Source organism: Rousettus aegyptiacus, unplaced genomic scaffold (assembly GCF_014176215.1).
Source record: "Rousettus aegyptiacus isolate mRouAeg1 unplaced genomic scaffold, mRouAeg1.p scaffold_m13_p_1, whole genome shotgun sequence".
NCBI classification, from domain to species: Eukaryota; Metazoa; Chordata; class Mammalia; order Chiroptera; family Pteropodidae; genus Rousettus; species Rousettus aegyptiacus.
The window spans coordinates 65,580,890-65,597,112 of NW_023416284.1; the positions used below are offsets into that span (position 1 = coordinate 65,580,890).

The window sequence follows — 16,223 nt, forward strand, 5'->3', positions numbered from 1 at the left end:
AAATGTGTGAAATGGCCTCTCAGACCAGGTTCCTGTGGCCTGGACACTGAGGTCATTCAAGAAACAATTAGATGCCATCTGGTGAGAGCTGGGACTCAAAAAGGAAATTGCCTCGAAGGGCCAAACAGCATGTTCTCCTTGTTCCCAGGGTCTGACACATCCTTATCTTCACTGACATAAAAGACGGGTGGAGCTCAGCCAGCTAATCCACTCTGGGAGTATGAACTGTGCAAATGCGGTGGCAATTAATAAAAGCTTAAGGATCGGGAGAATGTTCATTTTCAGCCTGGCCCAAATAAATTCATCCCTCGCCTGCACTTTCGCATCCAAGCAGAGCATCCTTGCCATACACCAGGCCTTGGCCTCACCAAGCTCTGGGTTTTCATGGTTTTAATAGAAAGCAATTAGAAAAGAACAGTAACTGCTCTGGCCCAGCTCTTCACAGCATATAGTGAGCAAAGACTGGATCGTATGAAACAGTACTTACCGAGGCTTCACAACCCTATCGATTATAAAGAGCAGGTCCAGAACTGAGGACTCTTATTTCTAGGATAGAGTCTCGATTTTTTTTCTTATATTTAAATGAAAATTTAATGTCTCTTCTCTATTTATAATCAGTATCTTTAGATGCAAACACAATTGTTTAAGCCAGGTTAAAAAAAAACTTAGCTAGAGGAAAAAAATATGGATTTAGATAAACAGGAGGTGATGATTTGTGTTCTGTTTCTGCAGCTTTGTGACAGCTCTTAAGTGTCAGGAGACCCTCTAGGATGGCAGTGCTCAGAGTGGGTTGGTGGGCCCGAGGGGGCCTTTCAGGGAGTCTATGAGTTCAATCCTGTTTTCATAATAATACTCAGCCATTTTTTTGCCTTTTTCACTGGGTTGACATTTATGCTGATAGGGCAAAAGCGACGATGGGCGAAACTGCTGGGAGCCGACCACCGAGCAAGGGAGAGGCACCGAAATGCATAAGTAGTCATCGCATCTCTTGACCACCAATTTTTAAAATTAACTTTTTAAATATTAAGAAAATTAAAAAACACGTTTCTTTAGAAAGTAGCTGGTTCCACTTCAGAAGTCCTTGGTGAAGCAGTAAGAATTATTACGTCCTGGCCCCTGAGTCCATGGCTCTTTAATCTTCTGTGTGATGAGACAGGAAGCACACGCAGCCCTTCTCCCGCATACCCAGGCACATGCTTTTCTTGAGGAAAAGCAACTGCACCACTAAATCATGAGCTAACTAGCTGCCTTTTCACGGAGCACCATTTTTACTTCAAAGAACGTCTGACAGACTACGGTTATTCAGTCGTAGGTATTTATTTGGCAGACATTTCCTAAACAATGAACAAAGTGAACTTGTCAGTTTAAGCGAAACAACTGACAGCATTGATTGTCAACGATAAACCTTGTGCTTAAAACTGAAAATTAGAATTTTGGGAAACGTATTCACTACCATGAGTTTGACAGCTTCTCAATAATGATTTTTCTCATAAATGGTGATATTAATAAATGTGAATCTTGGATATTGTATAGTGAAATGTTAACATCTGAAAGATCTGTATAACTCAGTAAACCAGTATTTTTCAAATGACCAATGCACAATGGCACAAAATCATGCATGGGTAAAGATCCTTTCAAATTAGCAGACAGACCAAGGGGTTTTAAAGAAACAGAGTTAAAAAAAAGTTCATTGATATGGTTTTAGATTCAACATTACAATTAACCTTTATGAAACTACAACTTTTTAGCATAACATTAAAAAAGAAAATCTCTATCTGAATAGGCTATTAAAATCCTGTGGGTCGGTGAAATGGGTGAAGGAGGTCGAAAGGTATAAATTTCCAGTTATAAAACAAATACATCATGGGGATGTAATGTGTAGCATGATGACTATAGTTCATCATATTGTATTGCATATTCAAAAGTAGGTAGGAAAGCAGATCTTGAAAGTTCTCGTCACAAGAAAAAAGTTTATGTAACTATATATGGTGACGGATGTTAACTGGACTTACTGTGGCGATCATTTTGCAATATATCAGATATTGGATCATTATATTGTACACCTGAGACAAATATCATGTTCTGCCAATTATACCTCAATAAAAAAATACTCTTCTCTTCTTGAACTATATATCTGTGCAAAGCCAGATTTTTTTCAGACTTCAAATAAAACAACAAAGCCGACAGACTGAAGGCTGAAGCGGATGTGAGAATCAAACTATGTTCGATTAGACCAGACGCTAAAGAGAGTTACAAAAATGTACAACAATGCCATTCTTCTCACTAAATTTTGTTTTGTAAAATTACAAGTTTTTATAAAATATGCTATTTATATTCATATAATAAGTTATTTTAAAATGAATTATGTAAACCCTTAAAAATTCCTATATTTCCATTTCTAATGCAATAAACCAATAGCTAAAACTCAAATAACAAAAGCTCTTTGAGGCCCTTAATAATTTTTAAGAGTGCAAAGAAATCTCAAGACCAAAGAATTTGAGAACTTTTGCTCTAATTCATCTAATCTACTTGTTTTACAAAATTTCGATTGAGCCACAGTTCTTATCAGCATATCTATGGAGCAGACTAAGGTGTATAAATAGAAGAGTGTTTTTATTTTTATAAGTAACTGTATAAAAGTATTAATGCTTATTAGAGAAAATTTGGAAACAGAAATGTGAAAAACAAAATAAAAACTCCTTAGTTGCCAGGAAGTTAATTTCAACCCATTACCCAACACTCAATTATTCTACTCATAGGTTTTTATCCTACGGTAATTCCCACATAAAGGCACACCAAGCTATCTTAGTTGATAGCAACACCATCTTTTTAGTATTGCGCTTCTTTCTTTTCTTTTACCTCACATCCACTCCATCGGAAAATCCTGATGACTCTGTCTTTTTCACCACCTCTTCTGCTATCACAGGCCCAAATTATGGTCATCTCATTTGCACAGCCAGGATGGCCTCCCTACCGGTCTCTCAGCTCCTGCCAAAGTGATCCTTAGATGGCTCTACATCTCGTTCTGTAAAAGTTAACTCGATTCAGACATACAGATCCCTTGCAATCTGCCCTGGCCCCCTTCATCATTTTTACACTGGCTTTCCTCTCTCTTGCTGGAGTTGACCTCCTCTAGCCCCTTTTCCACTGTTCCTCAGTGGACAAGGTGAGCTCTGGCTTCACGGCCTTGCCCCTGCTGTGTCCTCTTCTCTTTAGATACCACGCTTGACTTGCTTCTCCACTCGAATGTCATCTTCTGGAAAGGCCTTCCCTTGGCCACCCTATTTAAAATTTAATGCTTCCTTCCCCCAACATTTTATAGCTCCTTTCTCTGATGAATCTTTCCTGCTTAGCACTCATCGCCACCTGACGTGGTTTACCTGGTTGTCTTCCTTGTCTTCTTCCTCACTCCTCCACCCCCTACACATAAGCTCCCTAGAGGGAGGGACATTGTTTTGTTCACTGCTGTGTGCTCAGCCCCTAGAACAGTGACCGGCAGATGGCAGATCCTCAATAAATATTTGTTAAATTACTATGACACATAAAACAAATACAACTATATTTGTTAAATAACTGCAAAACTGTTTATAACAAGAAAACAGTAAAAAGAATCCATATGTCAGTAGAGAATTGGTTCAATATAATTGTATTTTATACCAGGGAATTCTGGATAGCCATTCAAAAGAGGAGGCAGACCCATTCATTCAACATGGAATGATGTCCAATGAAAAAAATCAATTGCAGAGGAACATGTAGTTAGATACTACTTTGTGCATTGAATAATCAATACAATTTCCCCCCAACTCAGCCTTATTGATCACTTAACAGTTTGACCATCTCAGATTTCCCAAGAACACTTGAAGCTTCCACACTCTCTTCCCATTCAAGAAATATGAGAATACGTACGTACTCTTTCCAGAAGACTCCTCCTGCTACTCTGCCCCACCCCAGTCAGCCGGGTGAACACTGTCCTACAGGCATGGGTTCTTCCCTATCAATCTCTAACATGCTGATATCTGTCTTCTGCCTCACCTAATACCAGTTTCCTTCCTGACAAGCTACCATTTTTTTTCAGCTGTCAAAGTACAACTGAAATACAATTTTTTTCCAAGGAAACTTCTTGGTTACCAGAAGAAACACTTCAGATCAACGTCAATCTCCCTACAAAATATTCATACAGTGTTGCAGCATTGTAGAATTTTTTGTCCAAGAATGTTAGATAATTCCACTAATAAAGTAGCTTGACAATTATACTGTCTTATATGAAGCCAATGGAAACCGCTTGCCTTTTTATATACTTTAAACACAGCCCTTAGTTCTGAAGTTGTAAATATAATGTACTTATATTTACAAAAATGTAAAACACACTATTACGTTTTATATTAAAAGCTCTCAGAATGTTTAGAAACTGGTTAAATGCTGCACTGTTGTGACACTTGATTACCACTAGAGGGCAGAGCTTAACAGCATATGATTCCAGGGCTAAAAGGCGGGGCTTCCCATTTGGAAAAGTTACTGGGACCTCATGACAAAATGATGACAAGATCTCCGGAGGAATTCATAGGTCTGAGACATAGAGGTTGCCATAACTACACTTTTAAAAAGTGCATATCTCTACCTAAATATGTGTGTATTTACGGTGACAACAGGGACCCTACAGTTTTTATCCTATACTAGGTTGGCAAGAGAAGGCAGATTGAGGTTAGGTGTGGGAATCTCCTTGCTATCATGAAATAACTGAAGAATTTCTGGAAAACTTTTAGAGATGTAATACTTTCTCTTCTCTCAATTTAAGTACCCTTCACACCTGGTCGTACATGGTCATCAGTTGGCCAGTCCATCACTAAATATTTATTAGTTGGACAAGAAAAGGTCCTTGCCCTCAGAACTCACATTCTAATGAGTTTTTTTTTTTAAGTAAACAAATAGAATTTGGGGCAAGTGCTATAATGATAATATACAGAGTAATGAGATAGTGAGTTGGGAGGCTGTTTTTAGCAGGGGGTAAGGAGTGTGGGGCTGGGAAGGTCTCTCTGAGGCAATAATATCTTATACTCTCTGAGTATAAGAGTATGTATGGGTGTATGAGTCAAGGTGGACCAGCCACATAGAGAACTAGAGTGATAATTACTAAACTAGTATTTATGGAGTGTTACCGACATGCCAGGCTCTGTGCTAACAAGTGTATGTGCGTTAACGCATTTAATCCCTACATTCTACCATTTACTGTGAAGGAAGAAATCAAGCTCCAGAGAATTTCAGAAACTTGCTCAATGTCACACAACCAAGAAATGGCTAAGATGGGGCTTTACATCTGTATTAGTTTCCAAGGGCTGCTGTAACGAATTACCACAACTTGGTGGCTTTAAAATAGAAGTTCATTCTCTCATAGCTCTAAAGGTTAGGAGTCCAAAATCAAGGTGTCGGCAGGGTTATGCTCGCTCTGAAGGCTCCAGGGGAGGACACATCCTTGCCTCTTCCTAGCTGGTGGTGATCACTGGCAATCTGCACCATTCCTTGGTTTGTGTATGCATCAACCCTAATATCTGCCTCCTTTGTCACATGGCATTCTCTCTGTGTGTCTGTGTCTCTGTGTCCCAATTCTTCTCTTTTTAAAAGGACACTAGTCCTTATTAGGCCCACCCTAATCCACTAGGACCTCATCTTAATTCCATCATATCTGCGAAGACCTTATTTCCAAATAAAATCACATGCACAGGTATTGAGGGGTTTAGGACTTCAATATATCTTTTTGAGGGGACACAATTCAACCCACAACATCTCAGCACCCCCTTCAAACCACTCAGCTGTTCCACCTCCAAAGAACCTTCCAGGCTGAGGGAAAGGCAAAGACCCAGGGGCAACAGGAAAAGTCAGCATGCAGGAGTATAGTGACTAAGGTAGTTGGCAAGAGATGAGGTTTTATGGGTAGACAGGCTACATTTTTCAGGGGATGAGGGGCTCTGAAGTCCAATTATAAAGCTGATTCTGGTCAGAAGCCATAGATTCAATTCTTGCTTGCATTGTAGTTTTCCAGTCTCTTCACCACCTTTCATTCTGTTTGGGACCTCAGAAGAATCCTCTTCCTTCAGCCAACAATGAAGACTACAGCACAGATTACAAATGTGAATCTAGCCTCATTCCACTCATAGGGCAGAGCAGGCTCCATTGAGCACCCCCAGAGGGCAGCTGCAGGGTCTGACCTTGATTCAAACCATCAAGTTCAAGAGGTCCAGGGAGAATTCACTTTTGACACCAAGAAAACTCATCTCTGACTGTATAAGCAGAACAATATCTGGCCTGAGGGGTTATCCAGACAAGCCCCAGGCAAGAGCAGTCAGGATTCAAACACCTGTGCTGGCTCTAAACACTTGTTCAACCAGCAGAGCTGAAGATGCTAGATATGATGGGTACTACAGAGAGATGCTACTCAGAGCAGACAGGTCTACTTCACGAGACACTGAGATACGTCTAGATGTGTTTAAACAGCATTGCCTCTGTAACTGTGCAAGATCTCACAGCTCGCACAAGGACTCACTGCTGTGTCATCAGGCAAGATAAAGGTGATATCAGTGATGCAAGGTTGTGTCATGGAAATTTCAGCATGAAAAGATGACATTTTTGTGGAAAGCCTACTTCGCCTCATTGGGAGGCAAAGCAGGGACAGTGTATATGCATGCTGTCCAGAGCAGGGTTTAGTAAACCTTTCCTACAGTAAATATTTCAGGCTTGGCCACCCATTCTGTTGCACCTACTCAACTCTACCATTATAAAGGTGATATGTAAATGAATGGGTGTGAGTGCATTTCAATCAAACTTTAGGTACAATGAAATGTGAATTTTATCATTTGAATTTTTATAATTTTCACAATTTTCTTTTGATTTAAAAACATAAAATCCATTTTTGGCTTGTAGGCCATACAATAATAGGCAGCAGGCCAGATCTGGTCTTGGGCCACTGTTTGCTGACGATTCCTCGACCCCAGTCTAATAATATCCCCCAAATGCTCATGAAGTAACTTAATGTCATTGTGGTAACAAGGTCTACAATTGGAAATCTCTTTTCCTCCCCTGAAATTGTTTACTGGCTTCTGGCAAGACGCCAGACACTCATGTGAACTCTGGAATTGCCCCGGCTTCCTCTCCCTCACCTCCTGCATTTAAGCCCAGGCAGAAACTGCCAACTCGTCTAATAAAAGGGCTCTTAATTCTGTCTCTACAAGGCCTCCAGCACCTGCCCTGACTTTCCATTCCTGCTGCCACTATCTTAGGTTAGGCTCCCGATCATCCTCTCCTACCTGCCTGCCTGACCGCGCTGACCAAGCACTGACACACAGCATGGGCAGAGAACTCTGTTGGGTAAAGTGTCCACAAACACAGTGCCTTCTCTGTCTCGCCAGCAGTCTGATGTGGCCCATCTCGAAATCAAAAATTTCCCTTACTGAGGAGGCAACACTTAAGGACTAAAATATATAAGAAGTCAGGCTCACTAAGGTATAATTTGCATATAGCAAGATTCACTCTTTTTAGCACAGCTCTATAAACTTTGAAACAACTACAATCAAGATATTTCTATCATCGCCAAAAGTTCCCCATTTCCTTTTGCAGTCGACCTCTCTCCTTCCCTCTTTTTAACTACTGATCTGTCACTATAGGTTGTTGTTTGTACCCAATAGTCCATTCCTTTTCGTGGCTGAATAGTATGTCATTGTATACTATTGGATGTACTACAGTTTACCCATTCACCGGTTGAGGACATTTGAGTTATTCACAGTTTTTGTCAATTATAAATAATGTCACTATAAACATTCACATATGGATTTTTAAATGGGCAGGTGTTTTTAGGATAAGGTTTTACTTTTTATAAATAGCCACAGATTCATAGACCCGTAAGATAAGTTTCCACCGATTCAGGGTCTCATTCAGTGAATGTCCTCCACCCAATTCCGTCTTCCCATCCTGCCTCAGCAATTTTTTAAAAATTGTAGTACTATTAAACCTTCCAAGAACATTTGCAGAGAATGTTTTTGGGGTGAAGTTCGTTCCTCTGAATGCAGGCCCCAGAGCAGGCCAGGGCTGTTTCATATCCTCCGCTGGCAGCATTTGATCTGGTCCCACAGGGGACGATGCTGGCTCTGTGGATGTGCACACTCAGGCAAAAACCTGCAGAGCCAGCCAACTGGGCCATTATTTGGTTCATATAACTTGTTTAAATCTCACGGAATGTACAGCGTGCTATTGTTTTTGTAAGTCCCTTTCATGACTTTGTTAGCTGGCTAATTCAGAGCAGACCGGCTGGCCTGTTTTCCCTGCTGGAAGAAAAGGCTTTCCTCAAAGACAGCTATTTAACCGTGACCATGGCTGCGGCCATCTTGCGCACAAAGGGGGAGCTGAAGTCATGCCGCCCCCCTCTCCCACGGAGGTCTCCCACAACCAGGGCACTTATTCTTGGCACTGGAATTCGCATAATTACTCCTCTTTTAACGTGCAGGGTGACCTAATGCAGCCCCAGCCAAATGCAGGAAGCGGCCTTGCTGAGATCTGAGCCCTGAGAAGTCTGTCACGTCGTCTATAAGACCCTCTTGGAAAGAACATTTGCAGAGTGTTAACCCCATAAAGCACTGATTTCTAAGTGGCCCTGGGCTCCTGAGCTGCTAGGGCACACTCTGGAGGAAGGAGGTGTCGAAGGGTGCTGATCCCCACTGAGGATACTGGCTCCAGTCTTGTCCCTTCCCCTAATCTGAAAAGTAGCTCGGAAACTGCAAATCATTTTATAAAAGCTCACAAGTGGTTCTAGCAAGAACCCACCAAGGCTGACTACAAAAGAAAGGATATTCGTTCCCTAGGAAGCCAGCCAGGAACAAAAGGCTGGATTCCATCTCACACTTGCTAACTGCAGTCCCCTAGAGAGCAGGCCCTTGTCCACAGGTGGGCATTGTGCTGTTGACAGCCAGGCCAAGAAAATGGGCTTGTCTACATCTTGGCTAATTTGAAAGAAGAATCATTCCAGTTTCCTTTTCTATTTTGCAACATCTTCCAATTTATCTTTCTAAAAGGACGTTTTAAAATTAAAAAAAAAAAATCTATAATAAACATTTCTTCTAGAAGAAAATCATCCAGTCAATCACCCTAGCTCTGCCATAGTCAATCACCTCCTCCTCCAAAACATGTACCTTTAAACCACTCCCAGAAAAGAGACTCTGTTAAAAGGACTATAAGGCTTGCGTGTGAAGAAGCTATAAAGAATTAGAATCTTCAGTCTAAAAGGAAGATAGCTATAAAGGTGAAGAAGACAGAAAATAACATAAATATATAAAATTTAGTGTGGGGGTGAGTGGGAGGGTGATTCCTGAAGCTTAAAGAAGTAGTCCCAGGAAAACAGTAAAAAGAATGATAACCAGCGGAAATGAAAGTAGCTTTCATAGGTTCAGAAAGGGATTACGGAAGTGAAAAGCATGATGATCGCAATAGCAAATGGAGGCATGTTGGGATAAACCTCCAAGCTTTTGAGGTAATATAATGGGTGGGCAATTATCTGTCACATCTTTGGTCTTAATGTCTGAGACATAACATGAAATGCCGCCCTTGTTCCACTCAATATGGCACTTTTATGATCAAGAGTGACGGATTAGGAATCCTGCTCACTTGCTAAAGAGCCTTCCTCTCCAGCCTTTCACAGGCAGAGAAGATCTGAAAAATGTTAAACCAATAGGAACATTGGCCCACCGCCTTGTTTCTAGCTGTGGGGAAGATGGAAGTCATAGAGAGAAGGTGGTTGGTCCCAGGTCACACTGCTATTAGAATAGAGTGTGGACTGGGCTCCCCTCCCTGTGGATTCTTAGGGGTGGTACAACTTGGAGTCTCCTACTGAAATGCCATCTGGAAGGTTAACACACTGAGCTAGTACCATTTATTCACATTTTAGGACAATTATTTTAGCAAGTGTTCTAAGAAGTTACCTGACATAGGTTTAAGAAACTGGACACTGAATAAATACATTTTTATGAGGGTAAAAATATGGCAAAAACCTAATTACGGGGGAGGGCAATAAGCAGGTAAAGCAGGCCAGAAGATAAACTCTACTAGTTTAAAAAAAAAAAAAAAAGGTTGGTTTAAAAAAAAAGAAGGTTGGTTTTATCTAGGATAAGGTATGCTAGGTACGCAGAGGAAAATTCCAGAGCTGCATGCTGCTAACCAGTCACTAACAACTAAAAGAGCAGGAAGAGGTGGAATCACTGTGGAGATTTCTGCATTCCAATCTGGAAGAAGTAGTTTCTTTCAGATACAGGAAAAGAGAATCAATTATATTTGGTTACAGAGAAGGACCTCATGATTATACAAAACTGCTAAAATCAGACCTTTGAGATGATCGTGTTTTCAGCTACTCTGATTTTAAAAACGTGGAAAAAGAAGGCGAGGAAAACAAAAAAGTAGGTGAAGAACAAACAAAACTCCCTCTAACGATCGGAATTAAAGAGACAGAAATAGTGAAGAATGTGATTTTTAAATCTCCAGCTACAGTGGACTGACTCTAATTTTCTTATCATATCCAAACATGTAATTCAGCCAGGAGGGTCTCTAAGTGCTGTTGTGAGGCCCCGGCTGTAGGTGAACCTGCCAGCTGAGGTGAAAAAACCTCCAAACAGCGCTAGGGCTTCCTAGCCATGCACATTTCCCTCCATTCCACCCACACAGGGGAGCTACTTGTAGCCTAGTTCGTAGCCTAGCAACCAGAGACGGGTCCTTTCACGCGGTATTATGTGCTACAATACAAACTGCGCTGAGCGCTGGGAGGACACAGAATACAAACTGCACGGAATTGAATTTTGGATTCATTCCCTACCCAGCTTTCTCCTGCCACAACCTGTGGCCCCATCGCCCAAGTTGTCACTCTTTGGAATCAGCGCTTCTGGCTCTCCCAGACCCAAGGAGGTGGAGGCACTCCCAGGCCTCTCTCTTTCTCTCTCTCTCTCATGTCTGGGGCACTAGGAAAACAAGGTGAAGATGGTTTGCAAGTCTCTGATGGAAAGGAGAGGGGCACCTAAAGACACAGAGAGCCAACCTACCCTCGATGGGAGCAACCAACAGGAGGGGAACTACTATATGTTGGCTACACCTGGGTGCTTCATTGTAGAGAGGGGACTCACAATCAGACCATCCACCATCCTGAGGTCACAATGAGTCTCTAAAACTTTAGTATCTTGACCCTTGTCCATTCAGCTGATAAATTTGACTCCAACAGGTGGGCCCTACACAACATAACATATTTTACATGGAATCTCTACTTCTCTCCATGCCCAGGAGGCATTAAGAGCACAAGGGGATTGCAGGGAAGAAAGAGCTCAGTCAGGAAGGCCAAACTGCATCCCATTGTACCTACAACTCTCTCGCTGCACTCCATCATCTTCAGCCACCCTCCGGTCACTAGGCACCAGCAGGCACATCTTACGAGGTCTTCACATCATGGACTCCCAGCCGCTAGGTTCAAGAGGGCAGCTCAGCCTGAGAAATGGTAAGATGGGCGTGTGCTGGCCCAAGAAGACTGACACGCGGATCCACTCAGGCCTTGAGGTCAAAGGCCTCTATGAAGGTGCTCGCAGAGCTTTAGTGCCCATAGAGGCAAATGGAAATACCCCACACTCGCCCGACACATCCCTGAGCCACCCCTCCAGCCAAGGGCAAAGTTAGAAAGAAAGAAAGAAGCCTGTGCTGCATCCTGGAAGGACACAGACTTCATTTATCTGACCAGACTCGGACATGGTTAGGAGTGAAGAACAATCTTCAGAACATCTCAGCAAATCCTGAAGAGGAGTGCCCCTTAAGCCACCAAGAGCAGATCCATCACATCTCACTGCTGGGGAAGGCAGGAAGAGCCCAGCTAGACAGAAGCCACCGGCAACCCCAATATCTCCTTAGTCAGCACGACTCAATTTACAAAGACCAACATTCATGAATGAGAGGCAGCAGCTTCAGTCATACTAAAACGGGTCACTCTAAAAATCTACATTTCGCTTTAGCATTCATCATTGGACTGTCTTAAAAGATTTGGACTTTTGAGAAAGAAAAAACTGAGTTACTGGAATAAGGGAGGGGCAGTGGGAGACAGCCAATTCTTAAAACATGGCAGGGAGTGAGTTTTAAAGGGCTGCTGTGCACACTGCCTAATTCTAGGGCATAGTTTTCATGTTACGATCAAGTCAAATCATAGTCTATCTGAATAGTGTTTCCTAAGGCTTTGCCGTGCACAACCTGCACAGAAACACACGTGATGCATCCAGGATGCAGACACACCATTTGCAGAGCTCTGGCCAGATTCTGACAGGGCGGCCCTGCTGGTCTAGGATTACACATTTGCTCCAGTGAAACTAGAGTTCAGACATAGCCGGGGTATGAGAGAGGGGAAAAAAAAAAAATGCCTACCTCCATCTCAGCAAACTTTATGATAACTGCTTGAAGTAACTGAGTGGGCCTACCAGAGCTTTCTCCTACACCTACCATCCTCTGGTCTAAAGGAAAGACAGGCGGAAACCCTGGGGCAGGTGCGGCCACACACAGAAGCAGCAGGCCCGGACGCTGCCCCAGGAACAACGAACACGGCATGTGGCTCCTCAGAAGCAAGCACCTTACATCCTAACCCAGGCCATGGGTTCTCCTGAAAATTAACAATATGTGTTGTCATAAATTCAAGAACCTAGGTGTGACCAGTCATGATTCTCTTTCCTATGGTAGGTACCAGATTTATAGTTTAAAAAAATATTAAAATAAAGCCAACACACACCCCCGAAAAATGGTGTGCGTGGGGGGGAGGGGGGGCGGAGCGGCAGAGGGAAGAAGTGAAAAGCATCTTTTCTTTCTGTTCAGAAGGAAAACATTGTTTAGAAGTGTTGACTATTCAGGACTTTTCAGCCCCACTGGAAAGTAAGGTGCCACCACAGCACATGGTTCCAGATTAGCCACTGAACAAGGGGTGGTTGTTGGAAAGAAAAGGATGGCTCAGAAAACCTCAGGGAGTCTTCTTCAGTCCTCTGCTGAAGATAAACACAGGTTCACAATTCCTCACCCGCCATTCCAAAATCCAAAACACTCTGAAAATTGGCATTTTTAAAATGACTCATTTGTCTGCAAAATAAACCCGATCTCATTTGGTGGCAAAACATGACTTGAACTACATAAAATCATTTTTGGTCTATTTATCCTATTTAGGATGAATATTCTTACATGTCACTGCTGAAATAATGAGCTTAATTATGGGATGCTAACCCAACGCCCCTTTGGAAGACACACACACACACATTACGTTTTTAAATAATTCTGAATTTTAAAACACATCTGGCACAAGGGTTTCAGATAAGGGAAAAAGACTGTAGAGCTATATACTAGGTAGGATCCCTACAAAGTTTACTGAAGCCTAAAGCAGTCGAATCACCTCCTGGTTGTTTCAATATGTCCAGCTTCCTACACAAGCCAGACTATAGCATTATTTGGCAACATCGTGTTAAAATGGGAAATCCATTACATAGGGTCCTGATTACATGTTAAATTCTGGTTTCCTACCTTCACATATTCCAGAGTTGGGTCCAGAAGATGCTGATCCCTGAAAAGAGAAAATATAAAAATATGAGAACATTCTCGCAATGAGTAAAATGTATCCAACATTATTTCGCCCAACTCATTCAAATTATTAAGATGGGCCTACCTCCCAGACAGCACTCACAGCAGACAGATGAGGAAGTAAGAACAGACAGATTCCTTTGAGGGTATGTGTTGCAAGGGGGGTGGGGGGGGGGGCGGAGGGATATCACCATGACCTCAGTCTAGAAGCGCCACATGCTTTCCTGTCACGTTCGGGCTCCAAAAATTAAGACTATTTACATGTGGTAATTCTAGATTCACTCGAGCATAAAAATTGCCCTAAAAGTCTGAAGCAAAGAGCTGTGAGGAGGACAGAGGTGGGGGTAAAGGAGGACTAGGTACTCAAACTTGCAGCACTTTGGCCCACGCAGCTGTGTTACATCCACTTTGACAGAAGTAAATGGAGGCTCAGGTGGGCAGAGCAGCTGCCCAAGGTCACCCAGCGGAGTGAGAGAAAGGAGTCGTGTTATCCGCCCACTCCTGGTGTCAAGCTGAGCAATTCATCCTAATTTTCTTTGGGGCCTAAGTATTGTTTCTCTCCCTATCTAGTGTCTGCTCATGTCTATCATAATGATACCCTAGATTAACCAGACAATTAAAAGTAAACAGCAGCAGAGGCATTTAGGATGCTGACTTATTATGGAGAATGGAGGAGGATCTGATTAAGGCAAAGGAGGGGAGGGGGAGACACGAGAGCTGATGTTTTCAGTGCTTGCTGAGTTAGTTATAGTAAGGTGGCCCCCTCGGTAGAGGATGTGAAAAGACAGCTGCCTTCAGAGACTTAAACCAAAAAAACCAACTCATCCCTGCACAGATGTGATCATTTTGAAAGGACAGAATGGCTTTGAAGCCTGAGACTAGTCTTCTTGAGGGGAAGTCTTAGTGTATCTACAGCAAGAATGTGTCCATCAGAAGGCAGGGGACTCCCACAACAAGCAGCCACCTGTGGAAGGGTGACTCGACCCCGAAACCTGGGGTTTTGGGCTGTGCAGAGATCCCAGGAGACTGCAGCACTGCTTCCCTGAATAGGAGCAGCTTAGGGACACGATGATCTTCTGGTGGAAGCGGATCCAACCCCAAAAGCCATTCCTGGCCGGGTCTGACCGTCCAGTTAGGGCTGCGCACATGGCACGCACGCGGAGGCAGGCTGTCCCTGGAGATGCTCCTCTCCATGCAGACAGATCCGGCTCTGAAAGGAGGCTCTTCGTAGAACCAAAGGATCTGAGAAGAGCTTAAACTCACGGTCCTTGGGTGCATTCCCATTAACAAGGGCTATAAGTCAGTCTTTCAGAGGCTTACAACCGGGTGCATTCTTTGCCTTCAAGCTGGTATTCCTTTATTAGGCATCTCTCCCCAAAGCAGCCGAGTCTGTCTGCTGTGCCTGGCCACCACCTCCCTGCTGCACGTTCGACATCGCTTCGATGTCATCAGGCCTCACATCTGTGACACCACCGTCTAGTGACTAAAGCCTTGCTTAGCACTTTGGCTATGGTGCTCCCCTTCAATTCCTGAAACCCTGGTTTTCTACTGAATTAACATTTTAGGCTTATAGGCATTCAGTCTTATGCTCATTATCTGGCCCTGTGTGTGCAAAAAGACATTAGGACCACTGAAAAGCTGTTTTTCATCTTCAATTTCTATTTTTATGTATCTTAAAAAATGTACATTGCATACATTCACACATGCCTGTCCTAATGCATAGATAAGTGTATAGGTGGGTGCTGCTTAAGTCAAGGGTTCTCCTTTGGACCTCAGAATCTTTTCACATTCTAAATTACTGAGGACCCCAAGGAGCTTTTGGTCAGGTGAATTATATCTACTGATTATTGATAATAGAAATTAAAATGGAACTTTTCAACTTTTAATTTATCAATTCATATTTTAATAAACTCATTATTTTATACTAAATATTTAAATAAAAATTTAAAAATAGGTATGTTTTTCAAAACAAATTCAGTAATGAGAATGATACTCTTACATTTTTGCAAATCTTTTTAATGTCTGGCTTAGTAGACGACAGCTGAGTTCTCATATCTACTTCTACATTCAATATGTTGTGCTGTTGTATTTGAAATAAATGAAGAAAATCCATCCTTACGCAGATACATAATTGGAAAATGGAGGAGCATTATAATAGACTTTTTCAGATAATTATGAATATTCTTCGATACCATAATAAAACACGACAAGTGGCAGTTTCTTAAAGGTGAGTGGCAATGTGGGATCTGAAACCATCTCTCTGACTCTTTTGCATTGTCTTGCACTTTGAACGGATCTTTTATCCATATGTGATTCTGTAACCACTATTCTAGCAAATACTGGTTCACCGAGTTATGTAGAGCTTCTAAATTTTGACCCATTTCATTATAACATAAAAAAGGGATCACGTTTGTTAACATCTTCACTGATCTCACCAGAGTAATTAAGTATTGGTAAGTGCCGAGCTCATGGCAGAAGATCGAAGTTTTTCAAAATTCTAATTTTCACTTAGCTTGAGTTTTTCATTGGCAGCTAACACTGTTGAATATTTCCCTTGAGCTTCATTTTACTCAGTTTGGGAAAAAATATCTGCCAAATACCAAGACCACATA

General features: G+C 42.2%; 1 protein-coding gene across 6 annotated transcripts in view; it reads right to left on the reverse strand.

The window, feature by feature from the left end:
- Positions 1-16,223, reverse strand: part of BCAR3 (BCAR3 adaptor protein, NSP family member) — a 184,072-nt gene that overhangs the window by 60,536 nt on the left and 107,313 nt on the right. For all 6 annotated transcript variants that reach the window (XM_016134229.2, XM_036236555.1, XM_036236562.1 and 3 more), the window contains one exon: positions 13,555-13,594. In XM_016134229.2, coding sequence (XP_015989715.2) covers positions 13,555-13,594 — 40 coding nt within the window. The remainder of the gene's footprint in view (positions 1-13,554; positions 13,595-16,223) is intronic.